Source organism: Colletotrichum destructivum, chromosome 1 (genome assembly GCF_034447905.1).
Source record: "Colletotrichum destructivum chromosome 1, complete sequence".
NCBI lineage: Eukaryota > Fungi > Ascomycota > Sordariomycetes > Glomerellales > Glomerellaceae > Colletotrichum > Colletotrichum destructivum.
The window spans coordinates 6,512,029-6,533,455 of record NC_085896.1 but is presented as its reverse complement, the minus strand read 5'-3'; the positions used below and the strand labels follow the sequence as shown (position 1 = coordinate 6,533,455).

At 53.0% G+C, this 21,427-nt stretch overlaps 7 protein-coding genes across 7 annotated transcripts; 4 read left to right on the top strand and 3 right to left on the bottom strand.

Moving 5' to 3' along the window:
* Window positions 1–4,962: 4,962 nt before the first annotated feature.
* CDEST_01977 (uncharacterized protein) lies at window positions 4,963–5,963 on the top strand (the record flags this gene model as incomplete). Its single annotated transcript, XM_062918136.1, has 2 exons — window positions 4,963–5,759; window positions 5,816–5,963. The coding sequence occupies 2 exons, from the start codon at window positions 4,963–4,965 to the stop codon at window positions 5,961–5,963; spliced, it is 945 nt and encodes a 314-aa protein (XP_062774187.1).
* A 226-nt stretch (window positions 5,964–6,189) lies between these two features.
* On the bottom strand, window positions 6,190–8,469 carry CDEST_01976 (uncharacterized protein). The gene is made up of 3 exons (XM_062918135.1): window positions 7,885–8,469; window positions 7,660–7,829; window positions 6,190–7,608 (listed from the first exon to the last, which is right to left on the bottom strand). The coding sequence occupies exon 3, from the start codon at window positions 7,538–7,540 to the stop codon at window positions 6,521–6,523; it is 1,020 nt and encodes a 339-aa protein (XP_062774186.1). The 5' UTR covers window positions 7,541–7,608; window positions 7,660–7,829; window positions 7,885–8,469; the 3' UTR covers window positions 6,190–6,520.
* Window positions 8,470–9,633: 1,164 nt separating this feature from the next.
* Window positions 9,634–11,930, top strand: CDEST_01974 (Putative F-box domain-containing protein). The gene is made up of 3 exons (XM_062918133.1): window positions 9,634–10,018; window positions 10,070–10,229; window positions 10,284–11,930. Exons 2-3 carry the CDS (start codon window positions 10,092–10,094, stop codon window positions 10,944–10,946), a joined length of 801 nt encoding a protein of 266 aa, XP_062774184.1. The 5' UTR covers window positions 9,634–10,018; window positions 10,070–10,091; the 3' UTR covers window positions 10,947–11,930.
* On the top strand, window positions 10,963–11,927 carry CDEST_01975 (uncharacterized protein). The gene has a single exon (XM_062918134.1). The coding sequence runs from the start codon at window positions 11,003–11,005 to the stop codon at window positions 11,657–11,659; it is 657 nt and encodes a 218-aa protein (XP_062774185.1). The 5' UTR covers window positions 10,963–11,002; the 3' UTR covers window positions 11,660–11,927.
* A 337-nt stretch (window positions 11,931–12,267) lies between the features above and the next one.
* Window positions 12,268–13,962, bottom strand: CDEST_01973 (uncharacterized protein). The gene has a single exon (XM_062918132.1). The coding sequence runs from the start codon at window positions 13,884–13,886 to the stop codon at window positions 12,273–12,275; it is 1,614 nt and encodes a 537-aa protein (XP_062774183.1). The 5' UTR covers window positions 13,887–13,962; the 3' UTR covers window positions 12,268–12,272.
* A 1,536-nt stretch (window positions 13,963–15,498) lies between these two features.
* On the bottom strand, window positions 15,499–16,490 carry CDEST_01972 (uncharacterized protein; the record flags this gene model as incomplete). The annotated part of the gene is made up of 2 exons (XM_062918131.1): window positions 15,499–16,090; window positions 16,138–16,490. 2 exons carry the CDS (start codon window positions 16,488–16,490, stop codon window positions 15,508–15,510), a joined length of 936 nt encoding a protein of 311 aa, XP_062774182.1. The 3' UTR covers window positions 15,499–15,507.
* A 2,503-nt stretch (window positions 16,491–18,993) lies between these two features.
* On the top strand, window positions 18,994–20,348 carry CDEST_01971 (uncharacterized protein). Its single transcript, XM_062918130.1, has one exon. It carries the CDS (start codon window positions 19,095–19,097, stop codon window positions 20,166–20,168), a length of 1,074 nt encoding a protein of 357 aa, XP_062774181.1. The 5' UTR covers window positions 18,994–19,094; the 3' UTR covers window positions 20,169–20,348.
* Window positions 20,349–21,427: the final 1,079 nt, after the last annotated feature.

Sequence of the window (21,427 nt, the reverse complement as noted above, 5' to 3'; positions counted from 1 at the left end):
CGTTCGGCATAAGGCAGAGACATGCGAAAACAGCCTAGTATGTGGGCGGTGCGCCAAGGAGGGCCACCACCACAAGGAGTGCCGCGAGACAGTACTGAAGTGTGTTCCCTGCGGCGGCCCGCACGAATCCTTCAGCAAGAAGTGTCCGAAGGTCTACCCATCTCTCCATGAGTAGAAAGTTTCAGATTCTTCAACTGAATGTAAGGAAACAGGATGCAGTGCACGAAAGCCTGATGAACGATGAGCAGCTGCGAGACTTCACAGTCATAGCAGTGCAGGAACCATGGGCGTGGAAGAGAGAGGGCAAGATCTTGACGGTGCCAATGCGGCATAGTGGGTGGACCAGGATGGTTCCGACGGCGTGGAGGGAAGAAGGACGATGGGGGATCAGGAGCATGTTGTGGGTCAACAAGGAGGTTGAAGCGGAGCAGGTGCCGATACCGTCACCGGACATGACGGGAGCCATTCTTCGACTCTCGGGTCGTCGAGTGCTGGTTGTGTCAGTGTACGTTCCGGGACAGGAGCCCGAGATGCTCCGTCGCACGTGTTGCATGTTACGGCAAGCAATCGCGGACGTCAGGAGTGGCGCGGGCGAGGTGGTGGATGTGGTCTTCGTGGGAGACTTCAACCGACACGACCAACTATGGGGAGGGGACGACATCTCGGCGAGCAGGCAGGGAGAGGCAGACCCGATCATCGACTTGATGAGTGACCTCTCCCTCAGTAGCCTCTTGCCGAGAGGGACGAAGACGTGGCAGAAGAACGACGCAGCAACAACGATTGACCTGGCCATCGCGTCGGAGGAGCTGACACGGATGATGATAAGATGTATTGTGCACGGGACAGACCACGGATCGGACCATCGGGCGATTGAGACAACGTTCGAGATTGCGACTCCGGGCGTGGACGGCAAGCCTCGACTTTTGTTCAAGAACGCCCCATGGAAGGCGATCAATGCCAGGATTGAGGCAGCAATGCAATGCATCCCTATGGGAGGCACTGTGCAGCAACAGACGGACCGGCTCATGTCGGTAGTATCGGAAGCGGTTGAGGCCCTGACGCCTACAGCCAAGCCGTCTAAGTATGCGAAGAGGTGGTGGACGGAGGACCTCACTCAGCTCCGTCGGATCCACACATTCTGGAGGAACCGGGCGAGGGCAGAGAGACGGGCCGGCCACTGCCCACCGGATCTGGAGGAGCGAGCCCAAGCCGCGGCGAAGCAGTATCACGACGCCATCCGACAACAAAAGAAGAAGCACTGGCACGATTTTCTGGCCGACGATACGAACATCTGGAATGCAGCCAAGTATCTAGGCGCCAACAAAGGCGCCTCGTTCGACAAGATTCCCCCGCTTACTAGGGCGGACGGCTCAAAGACGGAAGAGAACGGAGAACAGGCAGAAGAACTACTATCTACCTTCTTCCCTCCGCTCCCGAACAACATCGAAGACGAGGGCCAGCGTCCACAGCGGCCGCCTGTACCCTCCCCCGAGATTACGCTGGAAGAGGTGGAGAGACAGCTGTTTGCAGCGAAATCGTGGAAGGCGCCCGGAGAGGACGGGTTGCCAGTAGCCGTGTGGAAGCAGACGTGGCCCGCAGTGAAGCATCGGGTTCTCGCTCTGTTCCGAGCTTCGATGAACGAGGGAGAACTGCCTAGGCAATGGAGACATGCGAAGATCATCCCGCTGAAGAAACCGAACAAGAACGACTACACCATTGCGAAGGCCTGGCGACCAATCTCGTTGTTGTCGACGCTGGGGAAAGTGCTTGAATCGGTGATGGCCGAGAGGATATCACACGCCGTCGAGACATACGGGCTCCTGCCCGCGAGCCACTTCGGGGCTCGGAAGCAGCGATCGGCAGAGCAGGCGCTGGTTCTGCTTCAGGACTACATCTACAGAGCATGGAGGAGGAGGAAAATCCTCAGTCTGGTCAGCTTCGACGTTAAAGGTGCATACAACGGAGTGTATAAAGAAAGACTACTTCAGAGACTCAGGGCGAGGGGAATCCCGGAAAAGCTGGTGGCTTGGGTGGATGCGTTCTGTTCGCAACGGACTGCAAGCATTCAGGTCAACGGCCAGGACTCGGAGGTCCGCTCCCTGCCCCAAGCGGGCTTACCTCAGGGTTCGCCGCTGTCCCCTGTTCTGTTTCTGTTCTTCAACGCCGACTTGGTCCAGCACCAAATCAACGAAAATGGAGGTGCACTAGCATTCGTAGACGACTATACGGCATGGGTCACCGGACCATCACGAGAGGCGAACCGACAGGGGGTCCAGGCCATCATTGACCGAGCCCTCGACTGGGAGCGACGAAGCGGAGCGACCTTCGAGACAGACAAGACAGCCATTATACACTTTACACGGAACTGGCGCCAGCCAGAGGACTGGTCCCCTTTCAGTATCAAGGGGGACACCGTCCGGCCCAAAGACCAGGTAAAGGTTCTAGGCGTGATCATGGACACCAAGCTCCGCTTCAAGCAACACGTGGCAGAAGCGGCATCGAAGGGCCTCGAAGCCGTTCTGGAGCTCAGACGACTCAAGGGCTTGTCACCGTCAACGGCGAGACAGCTCTTCGTGGCGGCGGTGGCACCCACGATGGACTACGCATCGACCGTCTGGAAACACACGTGTAACGCAGCCCAGATGAAGGTCATCAACAGGGTGCAGAGGATCGGGGCTCAAGCAGTTGTGGGAACCTTCAACTCGGTGGCTACAGCGATTGCCGAAGCAGAAGCAAGCATACAGTCAGCCCAGGAACGATTCGAAAGGAAAGCGATCAAATTCTGGGTGCGTCTCCGGACATTACCGAACAATCATCCGCTGCGACATATCAGAGTCAATACCTTCAAGAGGCACATCTCGCCTTTCCAGACGATGGCCGCGGCCTACCGTGACTTGCCCCTGGACAGACTGGAGACCATCAACGCGTTTTCGCTGTCACCATGGGAAAACCGAGTGCAGACGGTGGTTGAAGACGATGGAGACAAGGCAAGCGCAGCGACTAAGACAGGCTGGGCCGCAAAGGTCGCGACAGCTAGTTCGGCAAGAAATGGAGTCGTGGGCTTCGGGAGAGCACTGCATCTCCCTAGGTCACACACGGGAGGCGGCTTTACGACAACGGAGTCATGCACAGTCGGTCTCAGGACGGAGCAGAACCCGTTCACGGCAGAGCTTCAGGCGATGGCGACGGCGTTAGAGCCCCTCTCGGAGAGGATCCGTCACCTTGTCATATACTTGTTTGCCAGCAGCAAAGCCGCCGTGCTAGCAGTAAGCAGACCCCGACAGCAATCAGGCCAGCAAGAGATCCGTCGTATCTACGAGGCTATCAGTGTCCTACAAAACAGAGGTAACAGAGTGTTACTATTCTGGCTCCCGGCTGGGGCAAAGTCGAAGCTCGTCAAGGAGGCCAAGGCAGCGGCAAAGGAGAGTACCCAACAAGGGAAAACACCTAGGAAGAAGCCAGCCAGGGCTTTCTCAACCACGCTTAGGAACGCGTTACAGAGGGTACAGGAGACGAACCCCGGAATACCAGAGTGGGTCGGAAAGTTCTCAAAGAGAGTCGACTCGGCTCTGCCAGGAAAACACACACGGCAACTGTACGATTCATTTTCATGGAAGCAGGCCAGCATACTGGCCCAGCTGCGGACGGGGATGGCAAGGCTCAACTGGTACCTGCACCAGATCGGGGCGGCCGCCTCGGATCAATGTGCATGCGGACAAGCAACAGAGACGGTCGAGCATTTTCTCTTCCGTTGCACCCAATGGACAGCACAACGCGCACCGATGATCCAACGGACTGATACGCACAGAGGTAACCTGTCATTTTACTTAGGCGGAAAGGCCGCATCAGACCCTGACGACTGGTCACCATGCATGGATGTCGTAAGAGAAACAGTGAAGTTTGCCATGGCAACAGGACGACTCGATATGCAGGTCAACCAAACATAGGACAGGAACAGCACAACATCACATCACTAACATCAACCACCGACTAACCCCATACGCACCCTCGTGCCACCGACAGCAGGGCTCGCTTCAGCCGCCGAAGATAGGGACCTGAACACTTGGAGGAAGTGCTCCAAGATGGCCTGCTACTAACCTCACGAGAAATTGCAATCATCGGAAGGCGTAATCAAAGATGACGCAGACGGAAGTGGATCTTATATGGGCTTATTTTGAGACCAGGGTAGACACTCAACAAGGGGAGCATGTAAGATAGACACAAGAGCCCTTTATGGCTTAGCCAGGGCGTAATAAACTCTGTGTGTGTGTACCGTCCGAACCACCGAGGTTGTAGGTGTTCACGCCCTGTTCCACGTCACGATCTAAATCGGCCAACAGTAGAGAGATTGCCCCGCGGAATACTCAATGTCTGGTTTCTTACGCGAAATCCGGCCAAAGGTTACTCATTTGGCGAACCACCAAGGACTGCATGCGAGACTGAGGGATCGAGCAGATTGTTATTCGAGTAAGATGTATGTAGCTTCCATACCATATTCTTGTTCTTGTTGGGTTGTACATTCAAAGTAGCCTGATTGGACAGGGTTCTTGCCATAAACACTAGACAAGCCTCGGTTGTGCAGATGCGGAAGCCAACACGCTTACCCGCAGCTCACGGAAGGACGGCTGCATGTCATGCGATCTGGTTGACAATGAAGTGGTGTTGATTTTGAATCACAGGTGCGTGAAGCAGTTCTCAAACCCAAATCCGGCTATAGGAGCGTTCGCAAATAAACAATCAGGACAGGCTCTGCCGATGCTTTGGTTCGTTAAAGTAGTCAATTTCTCTCGCTCGTGAATCCAAACGTTGCGGAGAGCCAATGTGTCGCAAAAACGACGCCGTTAATTGCAGGGCAGCAATTAACGCCTTATATCATGTGACACAATGTTACTAGTTCCTGCCCTCATCAATCGGCTAGAACCGTAGATGCACCATTCCCAGGAAGTGTAAAACAGAATCGCCATGTGCAAATCGGCGATCTGGCACCACTTGGGCTGGGAAGATATCGCGCCTTGGATTGAACAGCTACCGCATGTGCGGCGCAATATGCCTTCACAAGTTCTCAACGAAGAGTTCAGAAAGAGAACAACCATTCTGAAATTCCTCGAGGGCGCCGAATTTTGTCCGTATCAACTCGTGGCGAAGAAATACATTGAGAGCAGCCTAACTAGTATTGATGTCATTTTCCGTCTGGCCGAAACCATGCTAGCATTGAAAGGCTTCAAGCTCGATAACGTCACCCCGTTGGAGTGGTTTCGACAGCGCCTGCATGAGATCATCAACGCCGAAGGGAGTAGATTCAGTCTCACCATGACGATTCTCAACTTCCGTCATGACCCCAAGTATGTCAAGCTGCGAGATCTCAACGGCGAGAGAACCATGGGCCCGTCGCAAACCAATGATTCGAATCACGACGGCCACACTACCGATCTTTGTTGGAACAAGTGCATTGTCGACACCGTTGGAACCAATGGAGCACAGTGCTGGATCGCCGGCGATCGGGAGCCCGCCGGCGGAAACGGCTGCCCTGCTTGTGCCATCTGCAGCGAACCTGTCAACTTCCACTTGGAGTCGGAGCGTATCAACGAGATTCGGTGGTTTGACAACGCCCGCAAGTTCGAGATCGTTTGCAAGGGGGGTGTTTTGGTACCAGACAAGCCGAGAGGAAATTTCTTGATAGAATTCAAGGGGGAACACACGAAGAAGCAATTCCTGGAATTTTGCGTCGAGAAGAGCATCAACTTGGTCAATACTAAGACGTACGTTTCCTGTCTCTATATAGATATGCAACGATGACACTGACAGAGCATTATAGTCACAACATTGCGATGGCGGGCCCTCTGGTATCCCAAACTATTTCAAGATGCGTAGAAATCGGTAACACGCGGGCCACCGTGAAACTACCTTCGCTCAGGCCTTGCTATGCTGGCTCCGTCTCCGGAACTTCCCAACTTTTCCTCTAGGCTTCCGATTCGATTTGCCATACGAACGACTTGTCAGGCGGAAGCTGGGCCTAACAACGGATGCAATTACTATCGAAGCCCGTTGACATTTGTGACCTACTGATGTCACAATAGTAATTGATACAACACCAGTGTTGTCAAATAGTTTCCTTGTATCAGCGAGTATCACGGCGACCCGGATAGAATATTGAAAAGAAGGCTGAGTAGATGCATTGTAATTGTTGCCGAATCTGCCCTAATTCACAAAAAACAACTGTGTTCGCAGTCCCATATCCATGTCAGTCGGCCTGTAGTTTTGCTGGACAGTGACCACCACACTGACGCCTCAAGTTCCCCGGCTACTTTGACCCTTTTAGTCACAAAACAGTGTGCACACCTCGGAGTGCCACAGCTCCGGCATGGATCCGCCCGAATGGCATACCCGCCTGCAGGCAGGAACACTGGCAAGAGTGAGGTCGGATTCTTCACTGTCCATTGATAAGGTCGTTGAATCCCACATATGCATTGTCGAATACGCGTCGTGTCGCAAAAACGACGCCGTTAATTGCGGGCAGCAATTAACGCCTTATGTCAGCCTGACTGCAACACGTCGGATGTTCCTTAGGACCCAGTTCCATAAGGGGAACTCCCCATGAAGGAAAAAGTACTGTGACTTCCTCTTTCACCGATCTGAACGCACTCTTCCTGAGACAGCCTTCGCATTCCACATACGACTTGCTGGGCGATACCCAGTGTATACGCCGGCACTTACACACCCACCACTTCTGATTGGTCATTGACTCAACCAAGACATTGTCGAGATATAAGCCATCCCTGACGCCGCACTCAATGCAGTACCTCCGAAGAAGATGTGCTCCTCCTTGGAATGCCGGGAGATCATTTTCTCCTTTGTACATAGTGAGACGTCCGCAGGGAAACACGACGACGTGGGGAGGATTGGCTTCGAACGCTGCCTCGGGCTGGAGCGTGTAGCAGCGGTAGCATCCGTATTGACTCATCGGCGGCCTTTGGCCCTCGCCCTTGTTCGTCTTGTTCTTTTCGTGCTTGTAATCCGCTATCGCTTTTTGAATCGACTTCTGGTCAAGATATTTTTCGGCTATAATGAGGAAGGCAATCTTGCAGGGTTCGCTGGCGTATAGCGGATGGTAATGGTTGACCCTCCACCACGTCTCTCCATCCACCCCGTCTCCAATCTCTGCAATAATGGCGTCTCTTTTGTCTGGATCCATGGCCCAAAAGAAGTGCAAGAATTTATAATTCTTGCGGGCCAGAGTTGCGAGGGCGACGTCAGGCACATTCGGGAGTTTTTGGGCGGAAAAGGCCGGGACGGTCGACCTGGAGGACTCGTGGCGCCCCAAAGGAGTAGAAGCACTGCCAAGCTTCAAGAAGTCGTTCGAGCTTTTGCGACGTTTTGCAGGGTTTTCTGTAATGATTCCAGAGGAGCCCGCAACACGGTTAGCAGTAGCCGGCACAGTTGAGGCTGTTGAGGTGTCCGGAGAGGCAGAGGCTAAAGCACCGGTTGAAGGAATTTTGCAAGTCCTTGGCATCCGGACCCATGGTTCGAATGTGACGGCCATAGTGTACTTGAGTTTGTTATTGAATGGTTTTCGTGAAGCTGTCCAGTTGCTGGGAGAAGTGGGATATTCTAACAAGTGTCAGACAAGAAGTCAAGCATTGATACAAGAACCAGGCTCACAGTTGGTATGAATTTTGCGCATGGTGATACGACGAGACTTGGTAATGGATAGATGGAAGATATAACGCAAAGATAGATAGAGACCGGAGGAGACGACTTGAACGCCGACCCGTGGAGTCTTGTACGGTGGTAACCCAGATTCTTGAACGCCTCGATGGGAGATGAGCGGGCTACTGTTATCTGAGCGAGCGTCACCAGAAGCAGGGACAATAGAAGGGGGCTTACATGGAATGGAGAACATGCTCCGTAGACTGCAGTCTACTAAGACAAATTAGAAGACCACATCCAGCAAGGGCAATAGGCTTGACAAGGGGAAGCAATCTTGTTCGTGCGATGTATTTGAGCCCTTTTAACCTGCCTCTTTGAATTCACAGGAGCGGACAATGAACGTCTACGAGGTCTGGTTCATCTCTTGTACCCCTCTCGCGTGCTTCTGCAGGCAATATGATTGGGTCCCAAGCCATCGTCGTCGCCTTCATGCCCCTGGTATCATGGGGTCATGTGGAGGGGAGCGGAACGCAAACACCGAACGCCGGGACCAGCGCTCCTCCGTAGATTGCGTAGACGCGGATTCCGTTGCCCTTGAAAGGTATATTGACCGGACTCCTAAAGGGCTCGCCGCAGACACTCCTGGCTCACCGGCCGGACAGGACTGCCCTTGCAGTTGGAGATCGAAGGGGCACCGCCAAGACCGGATGTAGCCTTGGCCGGATTATTGGATCAAGGAACCTTGGCCCCCTCATTGGATCTGAGGTTGCTAACGGCCCTCGCTGCGCGGCGCAGTGAGTGGTAAGTTCACAGAAAAAGATATTGTGACCGAGTTTCCTGTACGGATGCCAGGAGACACAACACGCAGGCAGAAGCTGGAGCTGCGGTTAGCGGCATCCCGCCCCAAGTCGCAGCAGCCCATTGCTGAGGAAAAGGCGCCTCGATCGATGAAGCCCAACGGGGGCCGCCACAGTGAGAGCCGAGGGAGGTGCGCCCAAAGGCGGCGAACAGCCTAGTCCGTTAAAGAATGGCGAGATTACGGCCTTGCCATGGCGTGTTGCCATGCCGATCGGGGAAGGACAGTGAAGGTCGGACAATCTGGTCGGACGATCTGCAGTGGGCGGCACCTTCGAGTACACACCGCTGAGTCCTCGACGTGTATGCGGCTGCAATGGCCCTTGGGGCTGCTCCAGCCTCCCGAAAAAGAGGCCTGCATAGCGCTGCGGGCTCTTGCTCGCTGGTCCAGCGGATGATACATCTCTCGGCAGGCACTGCGAAGTAGCTCTTGCGCTTTCGCGAGTTGGCTCGCGCAACCTCAGAGGCGCCCCAGTCTGCTGCGTATTACCTCGCTTCCGGCGCCTGGTCGTGATCCCTGCCATGTACTTTTTGATAGCCACCCCCTCTTTTGGATCACGCACCCCTGTAGTATTGGTTGGAGCCAGCGGATCTTCGTGCCGTGTGGGCTGCATTGTGTTCATCGCAGGGAGGGCGTGCGTCTTGCAAATGGCATCTTGGACACAAGAAAAAAGCGAGGGGCTGGAGCCGTTGCCTCCAGATGTCGACTCCGGTCGACCACGGGAGTACCGCGACTTTCGGAAGAGTGGGTCGGCATCTTATTCCGCTGTGCACTGGCACTGCATTCCATGCCGTGCACTCTTGGCGGCCAGGTTTCCAGCAAGCGGCGTAGGCCACGCGAGCCAGTTCCTGAACTGCGTCAGGTTGGGCCCAGGAGAATCTAGCCCACCAAAAGCAACAAAGCAAATGCGACCTTAGGCCTGTTCGCTCAAGCAGGGAAGACAATGTGCGAGACCGACGCCAACCGTTTGCGCTGTAACCGGTGTATTATTGGACGCCCAACACCTTCGCATCACGCTGGCCACACGGTTTGACCCGGACTTCGGTCACAGGCCGAACTGCTACACGCCTGAGGCCACGACGATGATGCATGGTATGGCACTCCCAGGGTTGGTTACGAATTTACGAAGCCCTTATCCTGTTGTGAGGGCGTGATAACACAACGCAGGCTACACAGCGTCAGCGTATCTCTCACGGGGTCGCGTGCGCTGCGTGGCGTCGCGTTCATGCATGGTGGGAGCGACAGACTCCGCGGCTTTGAGGAACCCGTCGGAACGGAGGCTAGCGTGCGCCCTCTTGGTACACGCGATTGGCTCCACACTCCAAGGCCGACGACTGGCTCATTCAACTGGTTCCTCTGGTCTGCCAAGAATGAGGCTCTGCAAATACATGCCTCCTTTAAGGGAACCAGCAATCGCTCTGCTTCGACGAGCATGCCTTTCAACAGTGATTCCAGCCCCTTGTGTTTTCTCGGATACAACCCCAACATCGCTGGCGCAGTCCCCTCCCCTTGATCGTACGTATTCTGAATCTGTCGTTGAAGCAACACTTCACCTTACAGAAACAGGATTCGCCCCCGCCTATCTAAAATGCAACGGCTTCCCATCGAGATCATGACCTACGTAACAAAATCGCTGGACTTACACGACTTGTTCAACCTCAGCCTAGTTCGTTCCCAGTTAAGATATCTCGTAACAGACGACAATATTTGTCGGGCTGTGCTTGAGGTAAGACCCCATTCGGTCAGACATTTCTTCTCCTATCCTGACTGAGTGGCGTAGATCAATGCCCCATACTCTGCCGACGTCCAAAACGCCTACTCCTCAAAGCAATACGCCCGTTGCTTGCGACGACTAGTCAAGATCCAGAATGCTGTCGCCACCGCAGCGCCATACTCCACCGCGATCGTTGCTCACGCGGATGACTTCATGTACTGCGACGGCATGCTTTGCTACACGCAAGGCTACGACACGCTCCGCCTCCTTCATTTACATGGATCTGCGGACTCGGAGATAGTTATCGACATCCGTCCGCTACTGTTGTCTATTCCAGGACTAGCCATCGAGGGTAGCGAGTTCAAGTTTCGACCAGTACACTTCGCCTGCGGGATTATAACCTGTCTTTACAGTACACCAAAGACAGGAGGCCAACGCCATCTCATCTTCATAGATGTGCAGCAAACGAGGCTTCTAACAGCCCATCGTCTCGAATCAACGTCCAAGCTGTTTGCACGCAACAACAGGGAATGTCTCTACTATGGCACCCACTCAGTGACTAGAGATGACGGCTTCAAAAGATGGGTTCTAAGGCGATTCGACATCTGCAAGGAACAGTGGGCTGCAGACCACTTGGTTCTCGAGGACCTAGTCGGATCTGACATCGGCTCTACCGTTTGCTTTGAAATCATCGATAACTCTCAGCCAATGCTTCATACATTCTCATAACCATTCCTGCGAAACATTCATCGACTTGCAACGACCCTGTTGCTTATGGCTCCAATATGCGAAAGCTACAGTTACGTTCAATATCTCGTTTCAACCATGCCAGAGACAACCACAGTCTGCAACGGTCATCTGCGGACGGCTCGGGACAAGGGGCTCTCCAGCTCTGTACGCCTAATACGATATCATGGTGGCCACCAAAGCTCGAAACAAGTCAGGATACCTCATGCCCCCAAAAGTTGGACAACATTCTCAACCCCAAAGACCACGATATATACAGTCCTATATCAGGGGTCATGGACGACCGCTCTATGATCTATGCCGTTGAGCCACGGGCATCCCAGAGTACGCGGCCGCTAATATTCATCTCGTTCGATCCCGCAATTAGGCTTCTAAGCCTCGTTGACTGGCCCGGTGGCCCAACAATGTCACTGCGGACTCAGCCGAAGACACAGGGAGACAATGCGACAAGCGCCCGTCCCTATCCCACACCGCAGTTGCTGCCGGCCTTGGCGCCCGCCTCAAGGCATATCTCTTTCAGTGAGGGGTCATGTCCTGGACCAAGGCACCCATCACCCGGACAGTCAGACGTCCGCTGCCCCGAAGCCCCAACTTGGATAAGGAGAGCTCCTGCCGCGTACTTGCAGAGCACTTCCACTTCCGAAAACCCGTCAGGCTTCAACTTTGCACATGTCCGGTATCGTGAAGCTTGCTGAGAACCCGCGGAAACTTATCACTGCGTTATTCTTCGATCATCAATGTCTCCGAGCGTAGTGGAGAAGGCGGGTTGGCCGATAAGACAAATGATTTAGAGAAACTGTTACGAGCGCTCACTCGGATCCACTCCACACAACACTCGGATTACCTTATAATCAGTTGTCAGCCTGGCCTCACCCAGGAGCGACAGGGCTTGCATAGAGGATGGACTCAAACGCCCCCGGGACACACTTCCGTAGCTCTTCAGTAATCAACTTTGTGATTATCGCACGGGGACTCGTCTACATGCAGCGAAGATTTCTCCTGAAATGTTCCCGTCTTTTACCCTTTCCCTCTTCTCGTGCAACTAGAAGATGTGCCAAGCGATCAGAATCTAGGAAACTAAAGCTACAATGATTATAACCATACCCACTATGGTATCGGCCCCTGGGCCTGTGAGGTTGATGGTAACTCGAAGATTCATCGCCCGGTGTCCGTGTTGGTGCCAACCGGAGAGACCCTGTCTAGCCAGCGAGCGCGTCAGCGTCGACACAAGATAGGATAAATGGTGAAAAAAAGATAATAATTCTTATTGTCCTACATATCAGAGTATGGCAACGGTCCGCTTGTTGTTCAATTCCTGAATACTTCAAGTCTCATCATGCCAGTCATCAAAGTCCAAATCCAGAGGCCATCTACGACACAGACATCAATAAAACTAAAGACAAGGCTGCCGCCAAAAACGAGACTATGATAGGTCCAAGCCTTATCAGCCGACAAACGCGCCGTCTGGCATACAATCGCCCATGGCAACACATAGAGTAAATTGCTCGTTAGACTTTGCCAAAGGTACCATCTTGGTCGCGTTGCCAACAAAATTGTCGCCAGCATCGTAGACATGGCGTAGAAGATGTAACACCAATCAATAGTTCGCCACATCATTGCTGTCACGTCGGCAACCTCATCCGAGCCGCTAAGGTATCGGGCGAAAGGACGAGCACCGAAGTATGTAAGGAATAGACAGACAGGGACCTCGATGACGAGAGCAATGATGAGGGAGACGAGAGCTGGCCGGGCGATTTTGATGATGTTTTGCTTCGTAGCCTTTGGACGGCGGGTTTCAACTCCGATCGCCCGTCTCCAGGCACCCCATGTGTGACCGACAAAAGCGAGGGAGGTCTGTTCGAGGGCTTGCACAGGGACCATGATAAGCCCCCATCGAATCGTGTTAAAAACGCCCCATGCCGTCGCGTATGTTGACCCCATTGACACGATGTTGCTGACTAGCCAGAGATAAAGTGCGTTGCGGATTGCCGACTCGAGGAAGGTCAGGATGCCAGGACGAAGCAAGATTAGAAGCGCGTTGGCACTGGCGTTTGTTGTACTCCACTCCTCTCGGCTGCCTCTGTGCTTCCGATATTGAAGGGTGTTCGTCCAGAGAAAGTATGCCAGACCCATAAACGCCGACGTCAGGCTACAAGCGAGCTGGATCCCTGCTTGCATGTTAACCGTGGGCTGATGAGAGCCAACATGAATCCTTGAGATGATCAACAGATCCAGGATGATGTTAACGGCAAACTTGACGGAGTTCATGATCAACGGGACATCAGGTTGGTCAAGCGCCCTTGTAGCCGACGCAACGGCTGTCTCAATCGAAGAGCTAAACGCGCTGAACGCTCCGATGCGCACGTATGTAACGCTCACATCGCGGACTTCCACAGGCACAAAGCCATCGGCAAACGTTTTGGCCCCACCCACGAATGCCAGGCTCATGATCAGGCCCAAGATGGATTGGAAGAGGATGAGTGTGTGTGTGAGTTGAAGCCGTTGTCCGAGGGTACGAGAGGCTTGGTCGCCAATGATGACCCATGCCGCTCGCGGGAGACCTTCATTGAGGACCTCTGCGACTACGCCGATATAAGTGTATGCGTCGGTGGTTACGACAAGGGAAGAATCGATGTTGGCGACCCAAAGCTTCGAGAGGGTGCCGTAGAGGGCAGGGAGAATGAAGGAAGCGAGGTTGAAAACGAGGGCGCCGGTGTAGGCTTTGCGACGAAACGGGCTGTGGGATGACGGCTTGGGGAAAGTGATGTTATCCTCTCGCGCCCCGACGTTAGGAGACACCGGGCGAGCGGTCTCTTCGATGTCGATCTTGGGAAGCATCGTGTAGCCTACGCTGAGGTTTGTAATGAATGATGAAGACAAAAGGGCGTTGATCGCGCGATCGAGCAGTAGCAATCCCATCATTTTTTGAAGGTCGCAACTACCGTATTCACATGCACACTTTTATCACGGATGATCAGTTGATAGCGTGACAGAGGAATTTCCCATGCGTTTTTGCTGTACTGCACTAACCTCGACGACCCTGGCGACAGGCTCCGGGCCTTGACTCCCGCTAAATACCGGAGAGCTCTACCCCGCACCAACACCAAGTGCCTTACTCAGCGCCACAGCCAGGTCTAGCATTGGAACAGCTCGAATAACTGCTGCTCTTCGGCGAGGCGCTATTCCAACTCGACTTCCATCCGCTGGGGACACAGCGCGGTCGTCTCACCCTTTGCACGCCTTGGCGCACCCACCACCTGCCAGTTCCACTTTAGCAAGCAAACACGGACTGTCCCTTCCTTTTCGGCTCTGTCTCGCTAGAATGTACTTCAGCTAAGCATTGCAAGTTCCTCTGCTTGTTTGGATGTACTGAACCGCGCTTAACCCCTTTCCAAGACTTCAGTGGTAGACGCCAAGTAATACTTCGAGCGTCGATTTGATCGGTTTGCAGGACTTGGTCAGGGTATCCCTCGACGAGGCGAGGGATGATTTATGGCAGCTTCGACAAGATGTCGACGCGTGGCGCAGCCGTCTGAGGGAATTTTCTGCGGGCAACGGCCCGGCAACTACATTCCTGCTGCGCGCGCTGTTCGGCCGCATCGACGGCTTTAACACCCTATACCAGCGCTTGGGAGTTGCAAGAAAAAAGGCTCGCCACAATTCACTGACTGTAGACGACATGCAGCTCATGACATCTTTGTATGGTGACTTCTTGGCCATGTTCGAAGAGAGGATGGACGGTTTCCAAGCCATTCCGCCGCCGGAGGAGGGATCTCTGAGCAAGGTTGGCCATCAGCTTTTGGATAAGATCAAGGAGAATGATCCGGTCCTCCGTATGATGGGTTTCCCGACGGTGATGAGGACCATCAACCGACAAGACGTGTCAGCCTGACCGATCGCTTTTTTGTCGTTGACCTTACCGAAGACGCCTCCATCGCCACTTTCAACAATAGCTTGAGTGCCCATCCTGAGTGTGTCGACCTCACTCTTGATACGGATGATGCTGTCATCATTGATCTCACTCTCGAGACTGATGATGAGATTGCTATGACGCTGGCTCGTGACTCCAGTCTTGAAAGCTCTGGAGCGGCGCTTGCTTCGGAGGTTGGCACTGTCACTCATCCCAGACAATCGCAATCTCGCGAGTCCAGCATCAGCACTCCAGCATCTTGCTGTATCTGCACGACAGCAATCCGTTTCAGTAGCAAATCGTTTTGTTTTCAACAATGTAATTGTGTAAGTTACTAGTATCCCTGAGGGAAGGATTTTGACTAACTATGTAAGGCTACTGACTTGTGTCACGATTGCCTCCCGAAACCGCTGGAAGTTAACTGCCCTCGTCACATGGTCTGCGGATGGCAAAAGGTTGTGCCTGCCTATGATAATGATTGCCCAATTTGTACGGAGGTTCCTCACCATCCACTTAGCCTGACCTATTAACGCGGCTTGAGGCCTGATCACGTGCGTTGATGTCTTTGACGGCCCCAAAATGGATGCAATAGTTGGCCACTTTCAAACCGTCCAGCCCCATTCCAGCAAGTTCCTATGTTGTGACCAGTACTTTGGTGTAACCACTTGGCTTTTCATCCTCCGTGGAGGAACGAAACCAGTCGAAGAGCTCTTGGCGGTCCTTATTCAACATGTTAGACTGCACCAGGGCGGAAACGACGGAAAACCACAGTTGGATGAGGTATGCGAGGCACGGTTGTTTTGTGAAGACAATGACGTTCTTCGGACCCTTGAACCCATCCCAGCATTCACCATCATGCGGATACACTTCACTATCGCCCTTCGCCATGTAACAAATATCTTCTACCGTCTTCATGCGAGAAGGATGCTTCCAGATCGCGGGTGGCACAAGGTGTTCGTGAAGGTATGTTCTGGGACATTCGTCCCCTTTCCCCTTCTTGATCACCGGGGTTAACTTTTTCATGAGAATCGGAATGCGCGTTTTGCTGCAGCGGGCTTCATTCCATGCTGAGTTGAAGCCTGGGAAGTGGACGGCGATCTCCAACTTCCGCATCCACCCGTCCTTTTGTACGATGCGGATGTCAGCCTGACGGCGCGTTTCGTGTCTGTCGGTGGGTCGGTCGCGAGCACGAGCGCGGCGAAGCTTATCAAGCATTCTGTTCCCAACATGCTGTGTGAGTTCGTTGATTTCAGATTTGTATACACCGTTAACAGGGCAGCTACTGTCTCAAACGTCGCAGAGCCCTTGGTGGTGATCGGCGAGTTGAAGAAACTGCTGTTAGAGGCACGCCTGAGAAATCCTCGGAGCTTCGCCGCGGCTTCGGCTTTGTCACTTTCCGACGCGCTAGCCCGGAGGTTGCTAAATCGAGTGTCTGGAGACTCTGCTTGAGGTATGCGATTGCCGTCGTTGTGGTGATATTGCGGATCAGCGCAAAAAGCAACGTCAGATCCGACAAATTGTCGGTAATTGGGCCTCGTGTAGCAACCACGACTATGGGGGGTCGAGGAGAGCGAAGCCGACTCGACAAAGGATGATGACGAGGAAGAGGCTTGCATGTTGGATATGGATTGTCCGAGCCAGCCTACTGCTTAGTAAACAAACTCCGATAACTGCTGGTAAGTTTGTGGTTAAAAGGGTGTTTTTTTCGCCGATGACTCAGGCCGTCAGTTGGGGCCCATAAAGGTCAAGCGTAAACAAACTCCGGGCCGACGTCGGAGACCCTAATGAGTTGGCCGCAGGCTCATAGGACTGGAATCTCTGTGTGTTGAAAACAATTGTACGGTAACGCCAATCTCTGAGGTACCTGCCAAGGGGAAATTTGAGAAGCTTGGATCTCCATTGGGGAAGTTGGATGGGGAGTCGGAGTTTCCCAGTTGGGAGAGGAGGAGAGATGACAACCACTGGATCTGTGCGCACCGCATAGCCAACGTCGAGAACCTAGACACAACAACAATCATCGTATTTTGCCTTGTTTCATCCCCAACTGTGCGAACCCATTTCTGCTAGTACCGGGGCCTAGAGTCTCACCGGTTTGCCGCAAACCACGAGAACCATCAAAATCACGCACCCAAGTTCCTGCAACAGCTAATCAGGGGCTTCTTGCCAACCTCCAATTTTCGCCGAGATTTCCTACTCTGGCCCGCAGCAGGACCGTGTTGTGAACGCGGTTCCTCCTTGTTTGTTCTTCGAAGTGCCTCAGGGAAACAGGAAGTTGAAGGATCTCGCATTGCCGAGCTTGCTCATTGGACTAGAATACGAGCTCAACTATCCGTATGTAGATCCCTCTGGAGGCGGCAACATTTGATTCACGCCTCCGCGGCACCCGGATGGATTGCCGTATCATCCTGTAACTAATGCTCAGATACTATGCAATGAAATCACAACCGTCCTTATAAGCAATCCGATTTTCTTGTGAGATTGAAGCTCCTTGATGGTCGCCTGGAAATTCACCTTTCGCTCTCTTCCGGTCAGGAAACACCACACGCAAAGAGTTTGGGAATTGGAGCCAACATGAGGACCAAAGCCTGGTTGCAAACTCAATCCAATTCATCATCAAGGCTATCAGACTGCAACAAGACGACATAACATCGTCGCAGGGGTTTGGAGGAGACATGGCAAATGGGTTTGCGGTCATTTCAGGAGTCATACCCCTCGGCGTTTGGTCTCCGAGATCTACCAATAATGAGAAACGAGTGGGTTATGGGCTTACACTTCGACCGACATTCAAATTTCCGCCGTCACTTTTGCGCGCACGCAGTGTCACATCATTCTCATATTGGTTACGGGAGTCGCTGCTGGCGGCGATCACATTATCACCGCTACCTGGCGATTGGAAAGAGATGTTGTGATTGGCGGTGCATGAACGCTGATGAGTCAACTCCACGGCTTCGTTTGTGTCCAACCTCCTGTGTGGGGCAGTGGCAGTGGCCGGCTGACAGAATCCTTGCATGCTTCTATGCGAGTCATGGACATAACCCATCCAGAATCGTCTGACTGTACTTAAACAGGCCAGCCTGTCATTTCCACCTGGCCCTAGCTCTGTAACAGTTATTAGGATAGCATTGGGCCCACAAGCCTGTGGTGATTCCATCCACTCTTTAGTACGAATAAGACACTCTTTTCTGCTCACTCATATATGCATTTTCCGCTGGCCACCCTGACAAACCGTCACCGGCCATGCGAGTACGTGCGTGCTGGTATTGAGTACCTGTACTTTCTTGATGTGGGTCTGCCTGGGGGAGCGGGTAGAACACGTGTTGCATCTCCATCCACGCGGTTCCGTATCAGGACAGCCCCGGTGTTGACTACAGATCCCTGATCGGCGTGTCGAGCGGCGGATCCGATAGGCCAAGTTTCTCGCAGGCCCGGGATCCCTCAACATTGAAAAAGTACTTGTAGACACACCTCTCCCCTGAACACCTCACGCCAGCCAGGGGTCAGTCACGAACGTTTGAGGGCGAAAAGAACCGTGCATGCCCAGAACATGCCTGAAAGCCTGCACACGCAGCAGTTTTGGTCGTGTTACAATCCGAGAAGTTGCCCCTAGACGTTGGGGAAGATGTTTGATTGGCTGTGAAGGATCTGTGACTGGCTATCGGTCATCTTAGTTGCTCAGTATCGCATCCACTCGAGTCACGTCAAGTTTTTTAATTTCGACCCTAGTATCATGTAGGGCTGCGGCATGAGTCTTTGCCCACCGGCACCTTCGTAGCCAGACCTCTATCCGTGCTATGGTGTGGGCAGTAGATGTTGGCAGGGCGTGCGGATCCTGCCAGAGCTAGGATCACTGGACATTGAGAGGCGTTAAGTGTGGTGCTAATGGAAATGAGAAGGCTTGATTATGGTTGCCATGCGTGAACCGGAGGGGATCCTACGAGAAAGTCTAAGCGAACAGGAAGCCATCGGACATCCCGCGACTGGTCGACGGAGCCCTGTCGGGGGCCACCTAAAATCAACGCGATCGATGTAAGTTTGCCATTCCGTGTCAAATTAAGGAGCCTGGGGCGTTGCTGCTCTGGCTAGGCATCTCTGGCCTGACGTTGTATTCTGTGGCCACCCTCGCAAGATGGACTTCGACCAAACGTATTTAAATCACCGACTACTTTCACAGTTGCTCATCACCTTAGTTGCTCACACTAGCTTACCTCGCTTTTTAAAACATGGAGGTGCCACTTCCGCCAATAAGCAAGTTGTCGCTCGAGATAATCCGCCTTATTGTTTCTTCCCCCGAATTGTCTACCAAAGACCGAAAGAGTCTTCGTCTAACATGCAAATGGTTCAAACAGCCCACAGAAGAGAGACTGTTCCACCGCATCTGTATCTCACAGCTACAGTCTGAGGTGGAAGCTTTCCTAAGGATCTCCGCGTCCCCTCATCTCGCCATCCTTGTAAGAGAAATCGTCTGGTTGGAACGTCCTCAATTCACGTATGAAGACGTTGAGGCGTGGATCGAGGATCTCGAAAGACCAGTTTCAGTTGATCAACGCACACGGTTTCTTCAATCATTCTGGAGGTATGATGAATCCAAAATCGAATTGAATTCCGAAGACGATGAAGGAACCGAGCAGACGTCCTCCTTGAGTTTGGGAGAATATTTCCCCTTGGCTATCCTTCGAATGCCCCGTGTTGCCACGTTTGTCTCGCAACATCTGGAACGACAACCAAGGAACACCTACCACGCAAGCGATGAAGAAATCTTGCTATTCCACGGTCCCCGTGGTCCAGGAATACCCAACGAGGGCTTCTTCAAGTTTCTCCAGCCAGCAATGGAATGCCCGCAGTCTACTGTAAGAAACTTGGTCTGGACACAAGAATTCGAAAACACCCTGGACCAAACCTTCATCCCAGCCGCATTCAGAAGCTTGACAAGCATCGACATTCGATTCCACCGTCTACCGCAATGGAAAAACTTGGTGGACTGTCTCTGTGCCGCGTCCGGACTTCGGAAACTTTCTCTCGCCTCCATGGATAATCACCACGAGCCCCATGTTTTCGGACAGATCAGTCGTTCTCCACGCTGGGAACATCTTACAGTCGTTCATTTCAACAAGATCAGAGTCTCCGACGAAGACCTGACCTACTTCGTCGAGTGCCACGGTACCCTCTACCACTTGCGAGTCATAGGCTGGTACCTTCGAGTCGAAACCAAACGAAATGTGGAAGATATTCTACGACGCGCAAAACTGGAGTTTGACGCAGATAATGTGGATGGAGAAGACCGGCCGCAGTCATGAAACCACCACGGAGGTTCCAGCGACGGAGAGCCTTTGAAGCCCGAGGCCTGTTGATCGGCGACTTCCGGGTGATGGTGACGGGGGATTTCCTATGTATTCTTATGTACCGAAATCTGGTTGTAGACTTCAGTGTCATTATGTATGGGATTAGTAAAACAAAATGGCAGTCTCCTCTCTATCAGGCGATCAGCCAGCCAGCCTACAAGTTCTGAACTCGTTCAATGAAGCGCAAAGAAACGCCCATGTTTATCCCATCCCGTTATTTCAATGATTTCGAACCATGCATCCTTGACCAGTTGGTATGCGGGGATTAACCTTGATGTTTTTTGCTAATACTACCAACTTTCCAAGTATTCAGGCTTCTTTTTAGTCGCGCAGCTGATGTTGGAATGGGCATCGATTCGACGAGTGTGGTCCAGGCGAACGCTCTCTAGAATGCATTTGCTAGTACCACCATCACCAGGAGCGACGCCGACAGAATCAATGTCTCTAGACTCGGAGCGGAGTCAGGAATGACCTCGTAAGTTGTTGCCCTAGCGCCGTGTCGTTCACCGGATCGTTAGAAGGGCCGTCCTTGTAGGATCATTCGAGTCTGATGGTAACCATCACTCGATGCGACGTGACAAGATCTGCTCTCTTCTGTTAGTGAATTGCGTCTCCCAACCCTCCCTTAATCAGACTAAATAGGACTGTATTAAATTGCCTCTGGCGTTGTATCGGAGCGGATACTGGTCACCGACCTTGGATGTCTCGTCCAGGGCTCGCGAGGACCAAGGCGTCTGGACTATCCTGTGGAACACTCTTTACCAACCGCATACCGATGTCTTTCGGAGGCCCAGCTGCGCTGTGAGTGTAGGGTAACACGCAAGGCCGTCAGCGTGGCCTCGTTGCAATCCTAAGGCACCCTTGGGGATAGGTAGGGTTTCTCGTCGATATGGAGAACGTCGCGGCCACAGTGCTGCGACGAGTCCATAGCGTAACGACGGCCTTGATATCCACGCAGTCAAGAGAAGGCCTGCGATGACATCTCGCGGCAGTTACTTCCTACACCAAGTTTCCTTGTGCGCAGGCCTTGCAGAACCCCAGCACGAGATTGGACTGTGCAGGGGTTTGCACACCCTTGACCTGTCTTCTTGGGCTTCTCCCCCGATTCGTTGACTGAACCTTGCCGGTCAACGGGTTGTTGGCGCCACAAATTCATAGGTGCTTTCAATGCCAAAACCAAAAGAAAAGGAATCAGTTTGACCGTCAGAGCAAGG